Source organism: Theropithecus gelada, chromosome 2 (genome assembly GCF_003255815.1).
Source record: "Theropithecus gelada isolate Dixy chromosome 2, Tgel_1.0, whole genome shotgun sequence".
Taxonomy (NCBI): domain Eukaryota; kingdom Metazoa; phylum Chordata; class Mammalia; order Primates; family Cercopithecidae; genus Theropithecus; species Theropithecus gelada.
In genome coordinates this window covers 117,732,558-117,759,241 of record NC_037669.1, presented here as the reverse complement: position 1 = coordinate 117,759,241, position 26,684 = coordinate 117,732,558, and the positions used below count along the sequence as shown (strand labels likewise).

The 26,684-nt window shown below is 36.7% G+C and overlaps 1 protein-coding gene across 1 annotated transcript in view; it reads right to left on the bottom strand.

Annotated features, from left to right (window-relative positions):
* The window catches only part of SPATA16 (spermatogenesis associated 16), a 254,015-nt gene that overhangs the window by 203,351 nt on the left and 23,980 nt on the right, over positions 1-26,684 (bottom strand). Inside the window, exon 2 of the mRNA XM_025376457.1 lies at positions 25,690-26,319. Coding sequence (XP_025232242.1) covers positions 25,690-26,301 — 612 coding nt within the window. The 5' untranslated portion in view covers positions 26,302-26,319. The remainder of the gene's footprint in view (positions 1-25,689; positions 26,320-26,684) is intronic.

The following is a 26,684-nucleotide window of genomic DNA, read 5'->3' as shown; positions in this document are numbered from 1 at the left end:
AGGAAATCAAATCTTTTAATATAAAACCAATTGATTTTCAAATGATTTTGAAGGAACTAGCCCCCTGCATTTGAGAACCTATAGGTCAGGTCATTTATAAAATAAAGATGCAGCATAATTTTCCATGGGTCTTTACAGTTTTTGCATGTCTTGTCAACAAGACAGTAAGCACCCTTTGTTCTAGATTATCTTTTCAAGAATATTTATATAGAGAATAGCCTTGGAAGAGGCAGGTAGTGTCTCCTTCTGTAAGAAAGGACAGGCATGCTTACTGCCCACTATAAAAGACCTGGGTTACCTAAGCTTGAAGTTCCTCTCCTGCACAATTCTTGTTGTATACAACCATTCATCAGGACCCATCTGGATCAGCCCTGTGAGATTTGGGGATAAGCAGAATTGATGCAAATATGCTGATGTTCATAATGCTTGTGGTGCCATCAGCAATAATATTCTTTGTAACTCAGGAGTTTTTATCTCTTAAATACTGCCATCCATGAACTCTGGCAAGCTACTTTGTCAGCTTGCAAGTCAAGTAATGTCTCATAGTGTTCACAGTTCTTGACAAGCCAGTAGTTGAGAAGAAAGCAATTTAGCACAAAGTGTTCTTCATTAGCCAGAGGCTGTGGTAGGCAGAATCATGTCTCCTCAAAGATGTCTATATCCTACTCCCTCATTGTGGCTATGTTATGCAACATGGCAAAGGAGAATTAAAGCTGCACATAGAATCAAGGTTGCTAATCAGATAAACGGATTATCTTAGATTATTGGAGTGAGCTCAATATAATCACAAAGGTTCTTTGAATGTGAAATAGAGATACAGAAGAGTCAGTGTCAAAGTTAGAGAGATAATTGAAAATGCTACACTGCTGGCTTTGAAGATGGAGGAAGGGTCCAACAGCCAAAGATTATAAGTGGTTCCTAGAAGCTGGAAAAAGCCAAAACCCAGATTCTCCCCTAGAGTCTACCCAAGGAATTTAACCCTGCAGACACCTTGATTTTAGCCCAGTGAGACCCATTTTGGACTATAAGATAATAAACTGTACTGTTTTAGCCACTAAATTTGTGGTAACTTGTTAGAAATTTCTAGTTAACCATAGAAAACGAATACAGAGGAGACAGTGTTAAACATTTCAGACAAAAAAGATTTTGTTTCTTTTCTCATTGCCTAGCTGGTTTATGCTTATCTATTGGATTTCAGCTTAAATATTCTGCCTTTTCTGAGAGTTCCTGTCCTCTTTTTCTGAGAGTTCCTGTCCTCTTTTTCTGAAGTAGTCCCCTCCTGTTATTCTCTATCATTGTACTGTATTTCCTTTCTGTAGCACTTTCCACTAATTGCAATTAAAATAAAGTTTTATTGTAATTTTTATGCACTTAAAACATATATATTTATATATACGCACATGAAATATATATATACACACACACACACACACATGCATATATATATATTTCACGTTATGATTGACAGTTATCTCTTTGTGTTTTGGGTGAAAGTATATCCCTAATTCTATGTTCTTCTTACATTTTTAATTTAAAATGTTCTTTAAATGAAATGGTGTTGTTAGAAGATAGTAATTTCTATATAAAAAATTGTCTTTCTTTGCTAACAAAATATGACAAGCTATGTTGACCCTTATTTTTTAAAAAATGGTACTGATTAATGAAATAAAAATTGTGTGAAGCACAGCTCTAGACTCGGTCAGATGTCGTGTATTGTCACAGTACATTGTTCTTCCTTTACTGGAGCATGTTTACACATTTTATTTCCTTTGCATTCTCATTTCTGAACTATAGTCTTCTGGAAAGGAGAGAACATGTCTGCTTTGGATTACATTCCCAGAGTTTAACCCAGTGCCTGGCACAGAACAGGCACACAATAAAAAAGTTTTGAATGACATTGAGTGAAGAAATAAAAACTTCCAAAAGATTACTATGTATATGATGACACTATAAGGATTAAAATCATATTCATCAAGCAAACACCCCAAGAACTTGTAAAATAAGCCTGCAGAAGTTATGTATTTGAGACAGAAATTGGGCCATCACTTTTGTATATAGAATGCTTCTAAAATTGTATTTATACGCCAAAATAGATAACCTCAAAAGGTATTGATACTGCCACTTCTTATACAATTCCCCTGTAACAAAATTCTTTTAGAGTTCAGTAGTAACAAAATTCTTTTAGAGTTCTTCTCATGGGTCAGTGTTCTTTTAAATGAGTAAATGGGAGCTAGCTAAATAAATTCCATTTCTCTTTTTATCTTAGCTCCTAGTAAGTACAGAATACCACTTTGTGCTTATTTGGAGTGCTATGGAGCACAGAGCAGTCTTTCAGATTTACTTCGTTTTCCTCTTCCCTGTCCAGCTCTCTCTGTTCCTTCTCTATTCAATTCCTTTTTCTTTCTTTCTTTCTTTTTTTTTTTTTTGCATTCCTTTAACTCTTATTTTAGTTATGTTTTCTTTGTATAGTAACACACCACAAGTACTTTCTGAAAAATAATTGAAGTGCTATCTGGCTTAATCACTGATGAACCGAAGCACAAATATTTGAATTTTCATAATTGCTGGGTTTGTTCTGCATTCTTTTCTGTATATTTTGTCCAATTTTATCACCATCATCCAAGGGTCACCATCCCACTATATAGTTTGCCTAGTAGCCATATAAATAAATGAATTACAAATATTTAAAGCCAAATTCCCTATTGGACATTATACTGTTTATGTAATACTTTAAAGAGGAAAGTAATTTTGAGCCAAATGTGAATTTCAAGCATATAGTTGTGACGATTCAGTAAATGACCGTAACGGATAGATATATATATTTCCCAGCAAGTGTTTGCCAAAATGTACAAGGAGAGATTTCCCTAGGAAATAATACTAGAAAAGTTAGAATCAGGGCAAGTCTAGTCAAAAGATATTTTAAAGGGTTTTGGATTAATCTGTATCTTTATCTTCAGGTATTCATGAAGAATACAAATGCAAAGCATGTAAGCTATTCTATTAGATCATGAATTGATGCAAATAAGGTGTTATGGGATTTTGTTTTTCTTTTACTATAAAATCCTGGTTTCCATGAAGTGAAGGTTGGGAGGGTAATGGAGACGGAAGGAGCTTCTTCCAAAAGATTGTGATGGGTAGGCCATAGGGCTAAGCCCTGGCCATCTCCGGTCAGTCTCAGAGCAGCTCCATTTTATCTTCCTAAATTTATTGAGCTTATATTCAGCACCTGGTTGTAAGCACCTGTTCACATTAGTGTTTGTCCTTTTTATGGCTACTCAGTGATTTGGCTATGTTGATTATAAAATATTTTGAATATCTGTCATGGTTCTATGTAAAATTTTATTTGTAAAGGGCTCTACTACTAAACAGGCATTATTGTATAGTGGTTATAATTACTACATATTTGGAACCAGACATGTTTGGTTCAAGTTCTAGCTTTGCTACTTATTAGTAGGGTGATCTTTAGCAAGTTATCTGGCTTCTTAGAGCCTTAGTTTCCTCATTTGCAAAATGAGGCTAATGGTCAACCTACTTCTTTGGGTTGTTGTGGGAATTGAAGGAGTATGGTAAATAAAGTGCTGGCATAAACTAAACACTTAATGAATGCTAACTTAAGTCCACAAACAAAGAAGCAAAAAACAAAAAAGCAAACCAGAGTTAAAACTATAACTCCAAACATTTGAATAAAAGGGACTTCCAGACAATAATAAAAAAACTATTCATTTTTTGTTGACTATGACAGTCAAGTTTCTTCTATACCTCTTAGAGGTGAAGAATAAATGAAAACAATGTAAATATCTACCTATGTATATGTCAGCTATCTATAAATTTCCATTTTTTATAGTATTACCAGAGATATTCTACACTCAAAGTTCAGCATAGGTTTTCTGATGTCATGGAAGAAATATATCTCTCCTATCAATCATTGCCACCAGTCAGAGAGAATTCCAAGCTGGGTGTCATATTTGACTAAGCCATTATTGACAGTCTTTATATTTCTTGCTATAGAGTAAATACATAGTAGGAGGATTCAAATTATTTTCTTATTTGAAATAAATGGTTTATATCAGAGACAAATTAAAATGTAGCACTTTCAACAAAATTTAACAAGAAAACATTCACCTGGAATTAATAGAACTGTGCTACCATATGCTACTCATATAATGTATCATTAGAGAATATTTTAGTTGAAACCTACCTTATCTAGCTATTAACTTCTATCATATTTATTTTTCCTCTAAGCATTTTTAAGAGAAATGACATTAGACTTGGTGCATTAGAAACAATATCAAAATCTAAAAGGTTATAATCTCTAGTAATAAACAATTCCTAAATTGCCAAAGGAGCCCTTGTGGATTTTACAATCTCCTTATATAAAAGAAATAATGCTTTTATTTATATAAGAAACTTACTACTAATAAAGAGCTTTCTGATTTTTAGAGACTAAAAATAATTTTTAACAAATGTTATTGCTAAATTACTATACCATTTCTCAAAAATATGAGCATGTGCTTTAGTTTAGAGACAGTTACCTTACACTGTAAGAAATGGGCATTTGGGTCAGCGCTGGCACCATCATAGGATGGTAATCAGGTTCTAATGCAAGTTTGTAACTAAACAGAAATTAAAAGGGGAAGTCATTTTCTACTACTCTACAAAGAATACCAGAATTACATAGGGGAAAACTTACTTGCCCAAAAGGGACTTTTTGAACTTATTTTGAACTTAAAACCACTTAGAAACCCATTAGAAAACTGGGGTGAGATAATAGACATAGAAATGGAAATACACAGAAAAGCAAGTGCAAATGACTCTTAAATGTAGAAAAAGGTACTCAATTCATAATAAGAGAAATGCAGATTTGTCTTATACTCTGATTGTCTAAACCTATTATTTAGGGAAAGGATAAAAAACATTAGTAATACACTAACAAGTGTAGAATAAAGGAAAGAATAAAGTGGATAAACTGGTGAGAATAAAGGAAAATAGACTTTTTAATACACACCTGATGGGGGTGCAATTTAGCAATATTTTTTGAAATTTCAATATGCAACCTCTTTCATTTGAATTTAGGTAATGTATCCAGCAGATATATCTGTTAGGGAATATGTATCCTTAACATGACAGAATATTATACAATCATAAAAAGGAAGAAATTTATTATGTATTGATATAGAATAACCACTAACACTTATTTTTAAGCAAAAAGAATTCAAGTTTTAGAAAGAATATCATATACAGTAGTCCCTTCTTACCCATGGTTTTGCAGTTTCAGTTACCCATGGTCAACTGCAGTCCAAAAATATTAAGTGGAAAATTCCAGAAATAAACATTTATAAGTTTTAAATTGCACACTAGTCTGTGTAATGAAATCTCATACCATTTTGCCTTATCATTCCTGGCATGTGAATCATCCTTTTGTCTCGCATATCCATGTTCTAGATGCCACCCACACATAGTCACTTAGTAGCCTTCTTGGTTATCAGATTGACTGTCCAAGCATACAGAGCTTGTGTTTAAGTAACCCTTATTTTACTTACTTAATGGCCTCAAAGTGCAAGACTAGTGATGCTGGCAGTTCAGGTATGCCAAAGAGAGGCCATAAAGTACTTCCTTTAAGTCAAAAGGTGGAAGTTCTCAACTTAACAAAGAAAGAAAAAAAATCATATACTGAGGTTGCTGAGATCTACAGTAAGAACAAATCTATCCATAAAATTGTGAATAAGGAAAAGGAAATTTGTATTAGTTTTGCTGTAGCACCTCAAACTGCGAAAGTTATGGCCATAGTTCACGATAAGTGCTTACTTAAAACGAAAAAGGCATTACATTTGTGGGTGGAAGGCATGAACAGAAAATGTGTTCTGACCGATGGCAACATGTTGCGTCAGCAAGCATTGAGTCTGTACAAAGGCTTCAGAAAGGGATTTCCTGAAATGAATGACACCAGGCCATTTACTGCAAGTAAGGGATGGCTACACAAATTCAGGAATATGTTTGAACTGAAAATTATAAAGATTACTGGAGAAGCTACCTCTGCCGGTGAGGAAGCTGTTGCTCTATTTCCAGCAGAGTTGAAAACGTTTATTAAAGACAAAGGATACCATTCAACAAAGCCAGTCTTCAATTGTGTGAAACCTGGATCTTTCTGAAGAAAATATCCAGTAGAACCTGCATTTGTCAAAGGAAGCACAAGGGCATAAACCATGGAAGGACAAATTAATGTTGGTACTATGTAGCAATGCTGCAGAGCATATTGCAAAGCCAGGCACAGTGAACAGAGAGAAGAACCCACACACTATTAAAAAATTAAAACAAAAATTATCTGCCCCTCTTCTGGCAAAATAATCAGAAAGTATGGGTGACAGCCATCTTGTTTATGGAATAATTCCACCAATCCTTCATCTCAAAAGTGGAAAAAAAAAAAACTTGGAAAAAGAAGAGTTCGAATTTAAAGCCCTATTAATAATAGACAATGTACCCAACCATCCTGAATCTGTTTGCCACTAAAATGAAAATGTTGAGGCTGTATTTTGAACTCTATATACAACCTCGTTCTTTCAGTCCCTTCACCAGGGCATCATCCAGTTCATCAAGGTCACGTGCACTCACTTGGTACTTTATCTCACTTAATCAGCAATTGATGTAGACCCTAATCTGGACAATGTCATGCTGGAAATCATTCACTATTGCTGGTGCAATAACATTTACCAAAGCTGCAATGAATAAGTTAAAACCAGAAATCATAAATTTCTTCTGGAAGAACGTACAGAGTAAAGCTATGAATGATTCTAAAGGCCTCTTGGTCATAAATGGGGGTTAGGAAAATCATTTATGCAGCAAGACAAGGTGATAGGGAGAGATTTGCCGACGTGCATGATGAGGAAGTGGAAAAGCATATCGAAGGCCGTTGATAAGTGTTATAAAATGAAGAATTAGAAGAGCTTATTGAGTCATTTACAGAGAGAAGACTGTGAAGAAGAAGAAACTGAAGTAGAACCAGCAACTTGCACTTACCAAAATATGCCATGGTGCTTCTAATGGCATAGACATTAAAGGAAAAAAGTTATGGAACACTATTTTCTGAGAGAATGCAGCATTAAAGTCACCCATATGATCACTAAAGGATTACAACCTCTGCAGCAACACTTTGATGAGTTAAAAAGAGATAATAATGTCAGAATACAATGTTCTTTTAAAAGGATTTGGCAAAAATAAACCAACCAACCAAACAAACAAAAAAACAAAACCTTCAACTATCGAGGATCCCCAATCATCAACACTGTCTGCTTCTGACATCCAACCATTGACATTGTCATGGCTTGATGACTCAGGATCATTTGAAATAGATAATCCTCCTTGTGACATAGCATCAGAAGGTCAATAGTAGTGTAACGATACTTCACAATGCCTAGGTCATTCACCTGAATCTCATCATGCAACATTTTGTTATCTCACATCATCACAAGAAGGATGAGTACAGTACCATAGGATATTTTGAGAGAAAGAGACAGAGAGAGAGAGTGAGAGAGACAGAGAGACAGAGATAGAGATGGAGAGGGAGAGACAGAGAGAGACCATATTCACATAACTTTTGTTACAGCATATTGTTCTAATTGTTAGCTATTGTTGTTAATCTCTTGTTGTGTATAATTTATAAATTAAACTTTATCCTAGGTATGTATGTATAAGAAAAAACATAGTGTATATAGAATTTGGTACTATCCACAGTTTCAGGAATCCCCTGGGGGTCTTGGAATGTATCTCCTGAGGATAAAGGTAGACTACTGTACTATTACATTGTTTATATTTATTAACTTAAAAGATGACCAACAGTTGCCCATTTGGAAGGAAATTTTGTGGTTAGAGAATAGGGATAGAAAGGAGCCATTACTCTATACTATTTTTTGCCTTGAATTTTGAACTGTGTAAATATATTGCCTATTCAAAAAATGAAAGAGTAATTTAAAATGGATGAAACAAAAGCAACAAGTGGCACAGCGCATCTCCTTGTGATACTCATGTTGTGTGGGAGTGAGTTGATGATTTACTCAAGAATTCCACTGTGCTTGTTCCTGTCATCAGAATGCACTTATGGAGAGGTCAAAATTCCATCATAGGCACCTACACCCCTCTCTAGCTTCAGCTAAGCCTCTGGGATTCATTTTCATCTTTTCATATTTCTCCTTTCACAGCCTAAATTAACAAGTGGCAGTGGGCAGCAACTGTGTGATTCCTTAAATGGATGTCCCCACATAGAAGTTGGTGTTCTCTGAATGCTTCTTTGAAGAACTGTGCCTAAATTAATCAGCCCACAAACAGCAGTCTGGGACCTGTTTTAGAATGCACTCCCAGTGCTCATGCCACTAAAGCTGAGAGAAATATACAATAACTCAGTTTTAAAGTATCTGTGAGGATACCTCTCTATGGGAGCCAGAAATGCTGAGCAGGCCGCTTAATGTCAGCAGTGGTCTCCTGTTGCCTCAAGTATTACAGCACGATATTGCACTGACTTCTTTTGCTTAAGTGGATACTTGATTGCTGTTTTCATAACCCAAATAAGTAATAGGATATTCAGTTCATATATAATTTGAGGCTAGTATTAGGGCTGAGCTACTTTAAACCAACTTGGGTATATTTTTTTGGTCAATTAATGAATGAAGTTTTAAAGTTATAATATAATTGAAATAAAAACAAAAGAACCAGCTGGTGTAAAGCTACCAGCTTTCAACATTGACACACTATAAAGGCATCAGAAAGTGTGAATATGGTTTCATTAGTTTTCACTTTTCATCGTTCTGCTTGGTATTTTAAAATATTTATTTGTGTGTTTAAAACTGTACATGTCAACAAATAATTATAATCCTTATCTCAAAGGCAGTTCTAGGAAACATCCAAAATAGAGTGCATTAAAAGCACAGATCACATAAACAGCGCACACACACACACACACACACACAGAGTAAATTCTTGTTTATCAGTTTTTAAAATTAATTTTAAAAACTCAAGGTAAATAAAGGTAGCTACTCCATTAAAAATATGTGCTTACCACTATATGTACTGGTATGTTTCCTCTGAAGTAGTCATAAACAATTATTTAGTAATGTTTCAAATATCAAAAACAAGAGAAAAATTCAATAAATATAAATGAACATGTCAAAATATACAAACAACTTTGCTGACTAACTTTAAAGGTGTATTATCAAAGCAATTTATCTTCATAGCAGTTTACATAATTCTAATAAACCTTACAGGTTTTCTATTAGTGCTGTATGTACATAGGAAAAAATGATACAAGAGAGGTACAAGTAACTAAAGGAAGAAAATTACCCTTACACTTTACTGGGCATGAAAGACTCCTTTCTTTTTTTTCCTTCAGGCTAGGGCTTACTGAGCTTTGAAGAAGACTTTCAGTGCAAGTGGATTACATATTGACCTCACTTGGCCTAGACCATTGACCAATTGGAATTGCGGCGGGGGTAATACTTGCTGCCCCAAGCATGTTTCACCCCCTCTTTGAATGAGACACTCCAAAAGCCTCATTCCAATTGTGCTGGAAATCTCTCCTCTCACTGTTGCTCACTGTCATGTACAGGGCAATGTAAACAAATTACTCCATACCCTAATCAAAAGGTTGAGTATTCTCTCTACTTTCTTCATCTTAAGCTGGGTTCTCAAAGGAACCCACATCCCCTACAGTCTCTGTCACATGGAGGTTTTTGTCTTTCCTGTCACTTAGTACAACATTGCAGAACACTATGTCATCTAGATATTCTACTGTCGTTAACCCTGTCACCTACAAGACTTCCAATTATTTTCCCTCATTTACTAAAACTTGACACCTGGATTATGGTCATCTGCTCTTCGTCCTGACATCATCTGAGTGAGTTCAGATATCTGGCTGTGAATGAATCTTCTAACATCCTGGCCTTTCACAATTTTATCTCCTCAACTCCTCTCTAGCTTAGCAACTCAATCTCATGAAATTGCTAAACCTCTCAAAACTTATACTCTAGATCCCAGAGTACTACTCCTGGACCAAACCTCCAAGCCTTTCATCTCTTTTACTCCCATATCCTCCAACACCTTTCCTTTCATCTTCAGTCCCTGAGCCACTATGCATTCTTTTCACTAGACATCTTTCTTCTGTACTCTCCTACCCAGCTCAGACCCACAGTCCACCATTGTAACCACCCTCTCATCATTAATCACAATTAATGGTTCTCCTTTCTCATTCTTTTCATCAAAACCTCAAGTCTGAGTCAATCAAAACTTTTGGATTCTCAGAGACACATTAGACAAAATCATATAACTGCAGTTTATTGTCAGGTAGATTCATGATCCCTTTCCTTAGAGAGGTCCTGAACCCTTCCCCTTATTCCTACTCACCTCCTATATAATTTCTCTCTATAGTCTGTCTAATCTAGGGTTTCAAGTCTCAAATTATTCAATCCCTTTCAATTCAATTAAAACACATTTAAGTTAAGAATTTTCTCAACTTATCTTCTACCCAAAGAACTCTTCCTATCTCAATGGAACAGGTGCTTACATGTTCAAATATTATTGTGTTAGGTCATTCTTGCATTGTTTTAAAGAAATACCTGAGGATGGGTAATTTATAAAGAAAAGAGGTATAATTGGCTTATGGTTCCACAGGCTTTACAGGGAGCATGATGCTGGTATCTGCTTCTGGTGAGGCCTCAGGGAGCTCTTATTTATGGTAGAAGGCTAAGCAGGAGCAGGTATGTCACATGGCAAGAGCCAGAGCAATTGGTGGGGGAAAGAGGGATGGGGGAAGGTGCCACAAACTTTTAAACAATGAGATCTCATGAGAACTCACTCACTATTGTAAGGACAGCACCAATCCTTGAGGGATCCACTTCCAAGACCCAAACACCTCCCTCCAGGCTCCACTTCCAACTTTAGAGATTACATGTCAACATGAGATTTGGAGGAGACAGCCAGATTGTACCATTCCACACCTGCCCCACAAATCTCATGTCCTTATCACATTAAAAAAACATAATAATGTCTTCCCAATAATCCCTCAAAGTCTTAACCCATTTAAGAATTAAGTTAGAAGTCCCAAGTCCCAAGTCAGGAGTCCAAAATCTCATTTGGGAGTGAGTTCCTTCCAACTATGAGCCTGTAAAATAAAAACAAGTTATTTATGCCCAAGATACAATGGAGGTAAAGACATTGGGTACATGTCCCAAATAAAAGGGAGAAATCAGTCAGAAGAAAAGGGCTACAGGTCCCATGCATATCTGAAACCCAGAAGGAAGTAACTAAATCTTAAAGCTCTAAAATAATCTCCTTTGCCTCCATGTCCCACAATCATGGCAATCCCAATACAAGCGGTGGGCTCCCAAGGCCTTAGGAAGCTCCTTTCCTCTGGTTTTGCAGGGTTAAGCCCCTGTGGCTGCTCTCATGGATTACAGTTGAGTGTATGAGGCTTTTCCATGTGCCAGGCACAAGCTGCTGGAGGTGCTATTGTTTTGGGGTCTAGAAGGTGGTGGCCCCCTTTCCATAGCTCCACTAGGCAGTGACCCAGTAGGGACTCTGTGTAGGGGGTCCAACCCCACATTTCCCCTCTGCACTGCTGTAGTGGAGCATCTCTGTGGGGGCTCTGTCCCTGCAGCAGACTTCTGCCTGGACACCCAGGCTTTTCCATATATCCTCTGAAATCTGGGCAGAGGCTGCCAAGCTTTCTTCACTCTTGCACTTTGCACACCCACAGGCTTAACATCACATCAAAACCACCAAGGCTTATGGCTCCAAGCCTCTGGAGTGGCAGCCCAAGCTGTACCTGAGGGCTTTTGAGCTGCAGCTGGAGCTCTAATGGCCTGGATGCAGGGAAAAGTGTCCTGAGGCTGTGTGGGGCAACGGGGCACTGGCCCTAGAACACGAAACCATTATTTCCTCCAGGGCCTCAGGGCCTGTGATAGGAGGGGCTGCTACAAAGATCTCTGATAAGTTTTTGAGGCCTTTCCCCCATTATCTTGGCTACCGGCACCTAGCTACATTTTAGTCATGCAAATCTTTCTAACAAGTGGTTGTTCTGCAGCCTGCTTGAATTCCTTTCCTGACAATGCTTTTTCTTACTCTGCTACTTGGCCAAGCTGCAAATGTTTCACTTTTATACTCTGCTTCCCTTCTAAATATAGAGTGCAACTTTAAGTCATTTCTCTGCTCCTGCATCTGACTACAGGCTGTAAGAAGCAGCCAGGCCAAGTCTTGAATGCTTTGCTGCTTAAAAATTTCTTCTGCTAGATCCCCTAGGTCATCACTCTTAAGTTTAAATTTCCACAGATATGTAGCTAAGTTCTTTGCTAAGGCATAACAAGGGTGACCTTTGCACCAATTCCCAAAAAAGTTCCTTATTTCCATCTGAGACTTCATCAGCCTGGCCTTCACTGTCCATATCACTATTAACATTTTGGTTACAATTATTTAACCTGGTTCTAAGAAGTTCCAAAGTTTCCCTCATCTTCCTTTCTTCTTCTGAGCCCTCCCAAACTCTTTGAACCTCTGCTTATTAACCAGTTCCAAAGTTGCTACCACAATTTCAGGTATCTTTATAGCAGTGCCCGACTCCTCAGTACTAATTTCTATGTTAGGCAATTCTTGCATTGCCATAAAGAAATACATGAGCTTGGGTAATTTATAAAGAAAAGAGATTTAGTTGGCTTACAGTTCTACAGGATTTATAGGAAATATGGTGCTGGCATCTACTTCTGGTGAGGTCTCAGGTTCCTTTTAATCATGATGGAAAGTGAAGCAGGAACAGACACATCACATGGTGAGAGTAGGAGCAAGTTGGGGGAGGTGCCACAAATTTTTAAATAACCAGATCTCTTGAGAAATCACTATCTTGAGGACAACAGCAAGCCATGACCCAAACACCTCCACCAGTTCCCAACTCCAGCATTGAGGATTACATCTCTGCATGAGATTTGGAGGGGACATCCAAACTATGTCACTAATCTTTCCATCTGTCTCCAGACCTTCATCCTTTTAAACATCCTTAGAGATTTTACCCTTTCAATCATATTTTCACTGACTTATTCCCTCTCTGTATGGGCCCTTTTAATATAATAATGGCCAGTGGTCATATTCTGAAAGAATTTGAAAATCAGCCCATCATTTTGCATTTCTCTTAGGCTACTGTCCCATTTCTACTTTTCCTTTTCAAGCAATTCTATAGGTCGTGCTGTCCACTTCTTTTTCCAAACTTAATTTTGTTCTGGAAGTTGGCTTTGTTCAGAAAGGCTGTGCCCTACAAGACCAGTTTTCCCTGGATTACAAACAATAAAGTCAGCTTTTAATTTCAGATGGTGGTCTATTCTTTTAACATGAGTCTTTGAAACTACATCATATGCTCCACTATATAATGAGTGCAAAGACTAATTGTGCCAATACATAAAATTTTGCAGTAAAAATTATGCTTGCTAAGTTTTAGTTGACATCTTGAACACATAGTTAACATAGTTAGTCCAACTTTTCAGGTCAAAACTATTTCATCCCTGGGCTTCTTAAACTAGAGGATGTTCAGACCCATTCTTGAGAAAGGAGGCTTCCTGGTTGGGTTGCAGTGATAACCATTAAAATTGTTCTCTCCAAAGACCCTTGACAGCCAAACAGGTTATTCTTTACCCTTAATGCTACTTTTAGAAACTCTGTAACTAGCAATTTCCTCAAAACCTTGAGTCCATGAGGAGTAACGTATTACAGTTTTCTCTCAATTAATTTCTTAATCTCAGAGATAGTCCTTTCTGCATTATTCACATTTCTCCAAAATTCTTTCCTTATCCTTATTTTCCTTTTACAGTTCAGGTGGCTTCAGGTACTGGTGACTCCTCAATGCCTGTCTTTGATCATGAACTTTCCCCTGTGCTTCCTGCATGTTTCTAGCCAACAAATGTGCTGCTCCAACTGGGCTTGCCAGCAGACTTCACATGCAATATATCCAAAGTTACACTCACTAACTCTGCAAATTTTCCTCCCTCCCTCCCTCCTTCCCTCCCTCTGTCCCTCCCTCTGTCCCTCCCTCCCTCCCTCCCTCCCTCCCTCCCTTCCTTCCTTCCTTCCTTCCTTCCTTCCTTCCTTCCTTCCTTCCTTCCTTCTTTCCTTTTTCTCTCTCTTTTCCTCTCTATTTATGTTTCTATTTATAGATAGATAGAGATATATCTGGATATGTAACAAAGTTTTTACAAAGTAAAACTTATCTTCCAATGTTCAATGAACTCTGATATTTTTTATTGTATTGAATTTTTATTCTATTCCATTCCTTGCTATGATTTCAATTAAACATAATGCTGATTGCAATCCATTAAATTGATTTTACAACCCAGCAATGGGTAATAACTCAGAGACTGAATACTATATTTTCTCTATATATACACTGGAGTGATAAAGCAAAATTAAAAATTAGACTTCATCATTTCCCCATGTTGATCCTTTCTGAAGGCGTTTTGTTGCCTGCTGTATAAAATCTCAGAGGGCATGTATGGCCCCTGACAACCTGCCAGCTTTTTCAGCTTTATTTCTCCCTATTCATTCTTCCCTGCATTTACTACCCTAGCAACACCCAACTCCTTCCTATTTTACCCTTGATGTTTTCTCTTTATATTCTCTCATACATTTACCCCTCTAGTTGTTTTCCCCTAAAATCAAGACTTGGATTATGGCAAATAAAATGTCTACTATAAGCAGAATATTTTAGATGCAATTAAAGAATAAATAAGGAGCTATGATTGTGGGGTTGAAATCCTATGCTTCCCTGTAGCTCCTGTAGTAACCAGCACAATGTTGCTAAAGTAGTAACTACTCAATAATATTTTTTATGTCCTTTGCTGATTCCCAATGGATCCATTTGTTATAACTTTCCTGTCCAAGAACTCACCTTTTGCCTTCAACATCAATTCCAATGTCCTCTTCCTGGTTTGGATCCTCCAGAATCTCTATCTATCCACCCTTATTTTATAATAATGTCTTTCTCTGGCTTGCTCATCACTTTGCTGCCCTTCTGTTTTATCCTTCTTTCATCAAGTTCGCCATCCTTCTAGTAATGTTTCACACATCATACTCATCTTCCTTCCCCTCTCCCTCCCCACTTTTCCATTTAGCTATTTCTGTTTTGAAGTTTGCTCCAAAATCCTATCTTTTCCATTGGTACTTCATGTATTTTAATCTAGGTATCTTTAATGGGGATAATAAGAGTTTCCAACCCACTGGTTGGTTGTGAGAATTAGATAGGTTAATATAGATAAAGTGCCTGCCACACAGTTGTGTTCATATGTATACATCATAGACTCCATTGAATTTTCTCATCCTAAGCCTTTGTTCTACACAGCCATTGCCCATCACTGAACACTTAATAGATTTCTAATTGTCTTGCCATTATAAGACTTCTTTCTAAAACCTGACTCAAATTCCTTGAAAACCAAAGCCCTATCACATCACATCCTCTTACCCCAAAGTCACTCTTATAGTGACATTCTAGTGACTTAATAATCTGTGGTTGATTTATGGGTGTAATTTGCTCTGCAAAATCAATGATCATTTATTCATAGATGAATATCATCACTATCATCATCATCATCCACCCAAACACTCTAGAAGATATTTATTTATAGATATGAAATATATTTTAGTAGTGGCATTCAAGTATATATGAATCCAATGTTCTAGGTATGCAAAACAATTCCTACAAAACAAGGGAACCACAATGAGTGCATTGAAAATCTGTCTCTGTCTCTCTCTCTCTCTCTTTTTTTTTTCACTCCCTAAGTAGTTACTTCCTATTCTCTGATAGAAACAGAATCATCTCTCAGGCAGAAACAAAGTCCTCTCTATTTTGGTGAATGTCAAATGAGGCAAAAGAAGAGTTACGTAATTTAGTAGAAATTGAAACTAAATTTTCCTTTAATATTTTTCTAGATAATCTGAATTGAAAAAGCAATTGCAACTTTACTCTGCATTACATTTTTGTGAACACATTAAAGTGGATCTCATCTACTCACTATTCCAGAGTCTGTTTATGAAGTTGTACGTGTATGAAGGCTGCAATGGAGTACATAACAGAGGAAAGAGAGGGAATTGCTGTTTTTAAGTCTATTTGGTTTCAGTAGACTGATACACATTTGGAAAGTTGGATAGTGAAAGAAATGTTTCACAACATGATCCAATACTTAAGTCAGAATCATCTGACTTAAATTTTTCTGGGTGTCAGCCCCAAACAGTCTTCAAATTGATTACAATTTAGGGTTGTGTAAGACTTCATCATAATTGGTTAGGTTTTGATTCAGAGGAATAACAGAGTTAACTATATTTAAAAATTTCATTAACATTTACTGTCATTTGAATCAAACAAATAATGGCCACCTGTAAACTATGGAAATAATCCTACTGATGAAAAAGATCTTGAAAAAGATCTTTCTCAGCTTCCTATGGATTAATTGTCCATTTATTTTTGGTGAAGTTTTCACTTATGGGATGAACTTAAAGTTTCAGAGACACATACTAACTAGCCATTGGCCCAAGTTCAGTATCAATTTATTTTTTAGTATTAATAGAAAAGTAGTCATTAAGTTAATTTGCTTTTTAAATGAATATGATATTATTTTCAGTATAAATTTTCAGAGTAAATTTGCATGACAATTTAAACTTTTATGTAATATTTTTAAATAGCTTTGTATGTTTATTTATTAATTCTCTTTCAAAAGTTACATGTGTGTTAAAACCTATTGTGATTTTTAAAAGAGAAGGAAGTGATGAGTATTTTCAATGCTAGTGATTCTCCATGTTAAGCTGCTCCATAGTCAACCTGGGATTGTAAAAATACCAATGTGCCAAGAGTGATCATTGCCTGGACCCCAGATAATTGTATTGGACTCTCTGAGAGTGGATTTGGGCATCTGTGTACATCTAACAGCTCCCCAGGTGATTGTAATTATACAGTCATGTGCTGCATAATGATGTTTTGGTCAGTGACAGACCATATATATGACAGTAGTCTCATCAGATTATAATGGAGCAGCCCTATACAGGTGTACCATTTTTTATTTTTCACACCGTATTTTCACTATATCTTTTCTATGATTATATACACAAATACTATTGTGTTACAATTGCCTACAACACTCAGCACAATAACATGCTTTGTAGCCTAGAAGCAGTAGGCTTTACCATATAGCTTAGGTGTGTAGTTGACTATGCCATCTAGGCTAGTGTAAGTGCAATCTATTATGTTTGCACAATGACAAAATTGCCTAATGGCACATTTCTCAGAATGTATCTCTATTGTTAAGCTACGCATGACTGTATTAACAACCTACAATGTTCATAATCTTTTTTTTTATGGGATGTGATTCTCCTTTCATTTGTAAAGTGATACAAATTATAATGTAGGTTTATTTATTGCAAATTCTCCTACTAACCCCCCTTCCATACTCTACCACCATCTAAGTTATGGGAAAACTCTCTCCTCCCCAAGATGGTCAATGCCTACCTCCCGACTCTCATTTGGCCCCCTCTTCCACTCTTCCTGTCCTTTTGATTCTCTCCAAATCCCTCGTCACAACTTCTCCCATGTTATGCGTGCTGCATACAAATAGGAATTGTGGCTGTGTCAATGGCTGCTTTTGTGTGGGAAAGGGAGGGGCTTAGCATGAGTCAGATGAGTCAGAGGGTGGGTGTGCAGTACAGCCAGGACCATGTGGATAAAAAGCCTCGATAGTAATGAACAGTGGCCCATCAAATTGAGTAATTGCCTCAGATATATCTCCTATTTCTCATCCCTTTTATGTAATACTAAGCCTGAAAAATATTTTGCTCCTTTAACCAATAATCAACTCTCCTCTATGTATCTTAAATCTTCTAATTTGTTTTTTATTCCACCGGGGTTGGGATGATAACCATTGAAGGTAAATAAATTACAGTAAAATATGTTGGATATCTTTCTAAATGTCCACTTAAAGATCACATTTCAGAAAAAAAAAATTAAATATAAACACTAACACACTGAACTACAAATAAAAATACATAGCCCTAAAATGTAAATGAAGTATTGGAATTCAGGCAAGCAAGACCCAATTCCTTGTCTCTACACTTCGAATCCTTGAGGGCAGAAACTGTATTTTATTTATATTTGCATTTCCAACATCTAGCGTTATGCCAGGTTAAAATAGCTGGTAACTGCTAATGGTATTAACATACATTTTTCTTATAATGGCAAATTCTAATTTTCTAGAGATTTGTACTTTAATCAGTGTTTAATTATTATAAGGTAAAATTAAACACATTAATTATACAAATGTATATAATAATAATTTTATCTTAGTTTTGAAGTTAAAGGGGAAATTCATTTCTTATTTTCCTCCCATGTATATTCGCTATATTTGCTAACATTTTCCAAATTTTTTTAAATCATTAAATACTTACTAGTTATGGTGTCCCTGTATGGAACAAAGATGACATCAATCAAGTTAAAATCTGAAATGTCTAATCTTGAACATGAAGAGTTCACAGTCAGTTTATACTTCACAACTAAGAAACAATGGGCTATCTCTAGAATAACAATTTGTGCATTTAAGCGAAGGCTTATATTTGTGCGAGAGGCAGTTAATAGTTCAACATAGTGTTTGGTTTAGATCACTGCTTCTCAAGGGAAAATAAAGTAGAACACGATGCATTATTTTGTCCCTTGCTTTGGTTAAATTTCAAATATAATTAAGAGAAGACTAGAAATTGTTAATATTAATCAAAGGGTTTGGGCTATGGATGTTAAAAAATGTTGGTAAACACATAGTTGGGCAAAATCCTTTGGAATGTTAAGCTTTAAATTAAACACATACCACACAGGGAAATGAGGGACTTGAGAAGTACAGCGACAACTTGTACATGAATTTAGATTTCATTATGTTTTTCAATAAACAATTCCTGATATTCTACGTGAAAGCACCTTATTATCTATCATTTCTACTTAATGGCATTCTAAGCGGCTAAGAAAGTTGCTCAAAGTCACACAGCATCAACACAGTGTCAAACACAGATAATCTGACTCCAAATTCAGTGCCCTGTTCATCACAGCTCTGGACCCCTGCAGCCACTTAGGAGTATGTGAGCTAGTGCTTACTGCTAATTTACTAGAGGGGCAATGGCAGTCACTTGAGAACCTACTAGTGGTTTGGTATAAATCCTTCTCAGAGTTGTCCCTGGACCAGCACTATGAGCATCATTTGGGAACTTATTTGAAATGCGGCATCTGGTGTCCCGCTACAAACATAATGCATCTGAATCTGCATTTTTAACAAGATTACTGTACATTTTTTTATGCACATTACAGTATGAAAAGCAGTAGTGTAAAGAAGTCCAGATGTGAAATCAGGGGACCTGAATTCCATCTCAGCCCTGCCACAGACTAGCCATGGCACTTTAAGTAAGTTGTTTAATTTTTTTAGAGCATCAGTTTTTCTGTAAAATGGGATGATAATATCCATCTTAGAGAGGGTTATTACAATGATTGTATGAGTAAAAATGCCTGGAATGTGAAACCCTGTCTCTACTAAAAATACAAAAATTAGCCAGGTGTGGTGGCATGCACCTGTAATCCCAGCTACTCAGGAGGCTGAGGCAGGAGAATCGCTTGAACCTGGGAGGCAGAGCTTGCAGTGAGCCGAGATTACACCACTGCACTCTAGCCTGGGTGACAGAGCAAGACTCCATCTTAAAACAAACAACAATAACAACAACAACAACAAAATGCCTGGAACTCAACAGGAGTTTAAGAAATGCATACTGAATTCATATACAAATCCACAGATTATAATGAGACAGCTTAGGCACTCAGAGAATTCAGTGAACCCCTAAATTTCTGATTATGTTGCACCAGAGAAATACCTGTGCTAGAATTTATTTAAATTAAGCTTTCTAAGATATCCACATTTTTGTGCTCTAGAGAGTTGCTACAGTTATTCTCAGCAGAGCAATTACAGGTGAGGCCGCCCTGTAATGAGATATCTTTTCTACTTCATTAAATAAACCCCTTTGAATGGGCTCCGAAATGGACCTGTCTTGAAGCAAATTCCATTATCTTGGAAGTAATCTCATAAGAAGGGCCCGGTGCGGGTTCAGTCATGTTGGATACCTAACATTTACCATAAAGAATGTGTTCTAGAACAGTGATTCCCAAAAGCTTGTTCTCAGACCAATGCTTTACCGATCCAAGGGAAAATAAAAAATAAAGACAACATAGCTTTTCATAAAATTAAAATATAACTATTTTTAAAATATCCTTCATTTTGACAGTATGACCTTTCTGTTTCCTTTTATCTTTCCTTCTAACTTTTATGGGTAAAACTGCTCCATATTTTATGATTCAATGGTGGTAATAGATGGTAATTTTTGTAATGTTCTTGTACAACACAAATGCAATGTCAACCCACTCTCCCCCTACACACACTTAAAACATTTTTTATGGATCCTTGAAATGCGAAAATTCTGAACTATTGTTATAGAAACACCTGCTTAAGAGGAAATTATTTTCTATAAAATCAATGTTGGACATACAACATTTTAAATTATACAGTGTAGGGACCAAGCTACAAAGCGTTAATTGGAGGGCAAATCTGTTCTGTGTAGGCATATCAGAGAGTGTAGTGCTCCTCAAACTGCAATGTGCATAAGGACCATCTGGAATTTGTTAAAATACAGATTCTGATTCTGCAGGTCTGGCAAGGTCTGGAATTTTGTATTTCCAACCAGCTCACACTTAGAGCAGCAAAGGCACACTGGTGAGCCCTGAAGCCGGATAACCGGATCCTGACTCCACCTCCTCTAGTTTTTGACCCTTGAGCAAGTTACTTAACCTGTCCACCCTTGGTTTTCTCATTAGTAACACAATAATACCGGTACTATCTCACTGGCTTGTTGTGAGAATAAAATGGAATAATGAATGTAAATAATCCCAGAATGTAAAATATAGTACCTGACACATATAAAGAGCTCCATAAATATGAGTTATTACTTTAACTTCACAGACCAGTGACTGGAGCGCCAAGATATTAAAAAAAGATTAGCACCTCAAGGGTCTGCTGCATGATGAAATCAGAGGAATTGAAAGTTCTGGTTGGTAATGGATGGGTCTTGTTCTGTCTTCTTTGATGGGTTGAGTAGGATTGTTTGAAGCTGTGAATCTTAAAGGATACATGTAGATTTGTTCTAATTCAGAAGGTGGAAGCCTCTTAATTATTAGGATCCTATGATTAAGATTGAAATGGTGGTATTGTCTAAGTTGCATGCTCGGAAGTTAGAAAAACCTTTGATCATTTCTTTGAGTGTTGTTCCAATAAGTGACAAAAAATATGATTACTACATCTTCTGTCCTTTCTGTATTCCTAATTTATTAATCTCTGCCTACTTTTTGTTGACAGCCAAGCAATTTATTACATAGTAGTATGTATTACTTAATATGCAAATATAACTATATGAGGCAGTCATTTTTTTTTTTAAATAGAATCCCTACCGTTTTTGTAGTGGGGAAATTTGTATAGCTGTCTTTTAAAAATTGCAGGGAATAGTATCTAGGCATGACAATATAAAGTAATATGAATTTGTATTTTTATCTTCAGCTTACACCTTTTGCCCTTATTGGTTTAGCTTCTGGTGTGAATACAAACATAAGAGCATATGATGACTGTTTTTAATAAAACTTGAGAAAGATTGATGAGGTGGTCATAGAGCTAAGCACCAATTTTACCCATATAACTGATTCACCTTTATACAGTAAAAAGAAAGCATGCAAAAATAAGTTATTTCATTAAGCATGTTTACATAAATGCCTGCTACGTTACAAAATCCTAAAAGACTAAAGTTGACTGTTTTTGGAAGTTAAACTGTCGTCTTCTGACTCATTGCATACCCTTTGACCTTAATCATTATAAAATGTTTTCATAAATATAGCTATCTAGTGACTATGTTATGAAAATAAAAGGAGTTAGTACTTTGTCAAGAACACAAAGGAAACTAACACATAAACAGAACATTCTAATGGGTTTATTAGACGCATTGGAAGTTATTATGTCACTTAATAAATATTTAAATGCCTCCAGGGCCTTCGCTCAGTTCTTACTTTTCTGTTTCTTTTTTGTGGCCTCACCTTTAATCACAGCCAGTCCTCTACATGCTCTTACAGCTGACTTCGCACCACATGTTTGGCAACCATTCTAAATGTCTCTGCTGGGCACTGTGGTTCACGCCTGTAATCCCAGCGCTTTGGGAGGCGAGGCGGATGGATCACCTGATGTCAGGAATTCAAGACCAGCCTGGTCAACATGGTGAAACCCTGTCTCTACTAAAAATACAAAAATTAGCCGGACATGGTGGTGGGCACCTGTAATCCCAGCTGCTCAGGAGGCTGAGGCAGGAGAATTGCTTGAACGTGGAAGTCAGAGGTTGCAGTGAGCTGAGATCACGCTACTGCACTCCAGCCTGGGCCACATAAAAAAAAAAAAAAAAAAAAAAAAAAGTCTCATAACACTTCCCTTGTAGCAAGCCTTCTATGAGAGAGATGCTACTTATCCTTCAATACCTATTTTCTCCTTCTTTCTCAGTAATAGAACTTCTGAATGTTAGCGCCATCTGGAATAAAGACTGTATTTATTTCTCAGCCTCCCTTGCAGGTATGTGTGGCCACATGACTAAATTTTGGTTAACGGGAAAAAAATGAAAATGGTGTGCTCATGGAGACACTGTGTGCCTCTGTCTTTCCTTTTTCTCATTTTTGGCTGGCTAGAATGTGTATTTGATGATACCAGCAGGAACGGTTATTTTGGATCATGAAGTCAATGCCACTTCTTAGGAAAGGAGATATAACCTGGCACCCTGACCATCATATCATACCAGCCTTTGACTACCCACTTTTATGTATGAGAGAAATAAATTTCTACCTTCCTTCAGACACTTATTTTGCAGCCAAACCTAACCTTAATGTATCCACACCTGCTGCTACATCTATCAAGTGTGATCATTATCATTATGCCTTGGCCTCTATCGTCCATCCTACCTTATTCAAAGCCATTTTAGGACTTAAGGAAAAGGGAGAGATGCCTTAAATGAAATGTGAGAGCACTCACATTTAATAAGGTTAAATTTAGAAGTTAAATTAGGGAAAAAAAAAAGAAAGTCTGAAAAGGCTACAAATCTCTTCCATTCCCAGTAGCTTTGTTTTATTGAGACATTCTAGCTAAGATTTCAAAGTTAACTCCCCAGATAATTAGACAAAAGCTAGGCCAGATGTCTAAGCTAAGTTTTGATTTCAAAATAATTATTTTTGTTAATTATCAGTAATTAGTGTCAGCATCCAAAACTTTCCTTAAAACCTTGGGAGAGAGAAAGAAAACAGGAGAGAGAAAAAAAGAGGAAGTAGGGAAGGAGACAGAGAGAAACACAAGCATTATACAGTTCAATTATACGGGCGGATCATGAGGTCAGGAGATCGAGACCATCCTGGCTAACCCAGTGAAACCCCGTCTCTACTAAAAAATACAAAAAATTAGCCGGGCGTGGTGGCGGGCGCCCGTAGTCCCAGCTACTCAGGAGGCTGAGGCAGGAGAATGGCGTGAACCCGGGAGGCAGAGCTTGCAGTGAGCTGAGATCGGCCACTGCACTCCAGCCTGGGCGACAGAGTGAGACTCCGTCTCAAAAAAAAATAAAAAAAGAAAAGGATTTAAAAAACCTGATTCAAATTTTATAATTGTGAGCACTGGATTTTATGCAAAACTGGGTATTTTCTTTCATTTAACGCAGATGTCTTTTGCTTTTACCTAGACTTAATTTGAAGCTTTTACAGTAGCTAAGAAAAGATGCCTTTCTTTTTTCTTGCCAAAATGATTATTTTTCTTTATCTATAAAATTTATACCTTTAACCCTCCCTGCACCGGGAAAATAAATTTCAGCTGAAGATGGCTCTGGCAGAACTGCCTGGCATTCTTCGTAGAGTCTTTCATTAGCATCCTTTTCGTAGATGGAGGCTGCGGAGCTTTAGCTCAAAAGACTGTTCAAAAGAACAGAGGATTCTTTTGGTGGTTTGTGGATAATACGGACTTTTCAGCATTTATTAGGTAGCTTAGAAGTTTACATAGTGCATCACACTTCCCTTATTTGTGTAGATGACCCTTTATGCGAGCAGAAATATTTATAGATGCATCTATTTGTGTGCTACCTAATTACTTCATATCTACTTAGGTCTGCTTTTGTACTTAGAGCCTTTTTAAATATTTAGGGGCACCCTTTGTCTGATGTCACCTATTAATAATTCATTGTAGTTGTAGTCATTTTAACCTGAAACTAACAATGAAAATAATAGTTTACTCTTTAAATTTCACCACTTTCACGACAACATCTCACATTTGACTCCTGCTCACTCTCATTGCCCATGGTCAATGACTCTTTTCAGCATTTTTCTTTTCTTCTTTTTTTTTGTTTTGAGACAGAGTCTTACTCTGTTGCCCAGCCTGGAGTGCAGTGTTGTCACTATAGCTCACTGCGCTCTCGAACTCCTGGGCCGAAGAGATCCTTTCAGCCTCCTGAATAGCTAGGAGTACAGATGTGTGCCACTATGCCTAGCTAATTTTTACATTTTGTGGAGACAGGGTCTCACTATGTTACCCAGGCTGGTCCAGAATTTCTGGCCTCAAGTAATCCTTTCACCTTGGCTTCCCAAAGTGCTGGGACTACAGGTGTGAGTCACCATGCCAGGACTTTATGGCATCTTTATTTAAATGTTTAATGGTTTGTCTTCCTCACCAGATGGTTAGAGGGAAGGAACCATGTCTTCATTCATTTCTTTTTAAATATCTCCAGTGCCCAGCAGGCATATATAATATGCATTGACATGTTTTCTGTAAGATAGTTTTGTAAAATAAAATACTACGTATGCACTCATCAATATAACAAGACCAATGGTGCATACACTTTGGTCCTTCTATAGGTACAGTATGTCATGAGCTAGTATAATTTTCCCACTACCTATTTTGTGTTTTAGTAGTGATTCTGAAGTTTATTTTAGTCCATGGGCTATTTTTTTATGCCGAGATAGTCACAGACTTACCTGTTTACAGATAGGAAGATAATTATTCATAAAGATCACTAGAATGGGGAGGAAAATAAAGTTTGATGGTAAAGTCAAATGGTGTTATTTTGTTTGTAATAAGTATCACGTATAAATTATAAGCACATGCTAAAAAGTAAAGATGGTTATGTTTAATCATGAGGATACTACATATCAAAAGCGGACAATTCATATACTCATTAACTGCCTATTTCTAGAGAATCTATATTCTACCCACCACCATTGTACTAAAACTTTATGGCTTTTATAGGTGTACATCTAAATGAAGAAACCAACTGCATTTTTAAAATATATCACCATTCACTTCAGGGTTTGTAAAAAGCATGAAGTGTGCTTTTGGGGTTATTTCTATATATCAAGTGCACACAGGCATATTAATTTGCAGGCATAGCTTATTTATTTGCTTTATGTAAACGGGGAACTGCAAAATCCTGATATCATTAAATATCCTCACCTCATGATCTCTGTTTATTACAGTATGGTCAGAACCCCTCAATGCAATTGCAACTTTCCATTTCATAGCTTCCTGTCACCAATCTATATTTTCTTTAATCCCATACCTCAAGTGCTGTTCTGAACTGTCCTGCTGCCAAGGCGTATTTCTTTTGTCTATAGCAAGAGCTGGCATCCTTTAAGGCTACCTGAAGCCATTTGTCAATCTGAGGCAGAAAGCTGAAATTAGGTACACTCAAAGGGTCTACTATTTCAGCAACTCGGCATGTTGGCTGACTCCCAGTAGACATGAAGGACTCTACAAACTCATAGCGAACACCCACTTCATCAATGTAGACCAACTTCATTTCCACATCCATTATGTTCTTTAAGGGGATGTGAGGCAGAGGCATGGTGATTAACTGATTGTCAAGTTCTATTATCTTTGCCTCTTTCTTTCTAGTTGGCTTTTCTTCACCTTCTGCCTTCCGTTTAAAGGCTGCTTTCTCTAAATCATTGCTTTGTTTTTCTTTGATGCTCTTTGTCATTTTTATTCTTTCAAGTGTGATTTCTACCTGTTTACCTCCACAGTTTTTCTTAATCTCTTGTGGCATTTCCAGGATGTTAGGTGGGTGTGCTAAGGTGGACATTTTCTTGCTTGTGTTTATCTTTGGAACAAGCTGATCATGATAGATCCTATTCACTGCATTCTCCAAACTCCTACTGCTTCCTGCATCCATTGATCCTGCCCAAAACTCCTGCAGGGGCTAGAAAAAGGAAAGTAATTAAGGCAATATTTTGAATTCCAGTGGTTTAGACTATAGTCAAATTCATTTTAAACACTATTTTATTCATTATTAGTATTTGTTGCCTTGCAAGTAAAACCGTATTTACATCATCTATTGACTATTTTAATAGAGGAATATATGTGTCAGTCTCAAAACTCACCAAGATAAGAATTTTTTGTAAACACACCTAGACATTGCCTTAAAAAATAATCCTCCATGGCTGAACAACATTGAATGAATACATTAATGGGGTACCCAAACTCATTGAATAGGAAAATTTTATACATAGCCACTGAGACAAGAAAAGCCAAAGTAAATCTATCTCAATATTAATT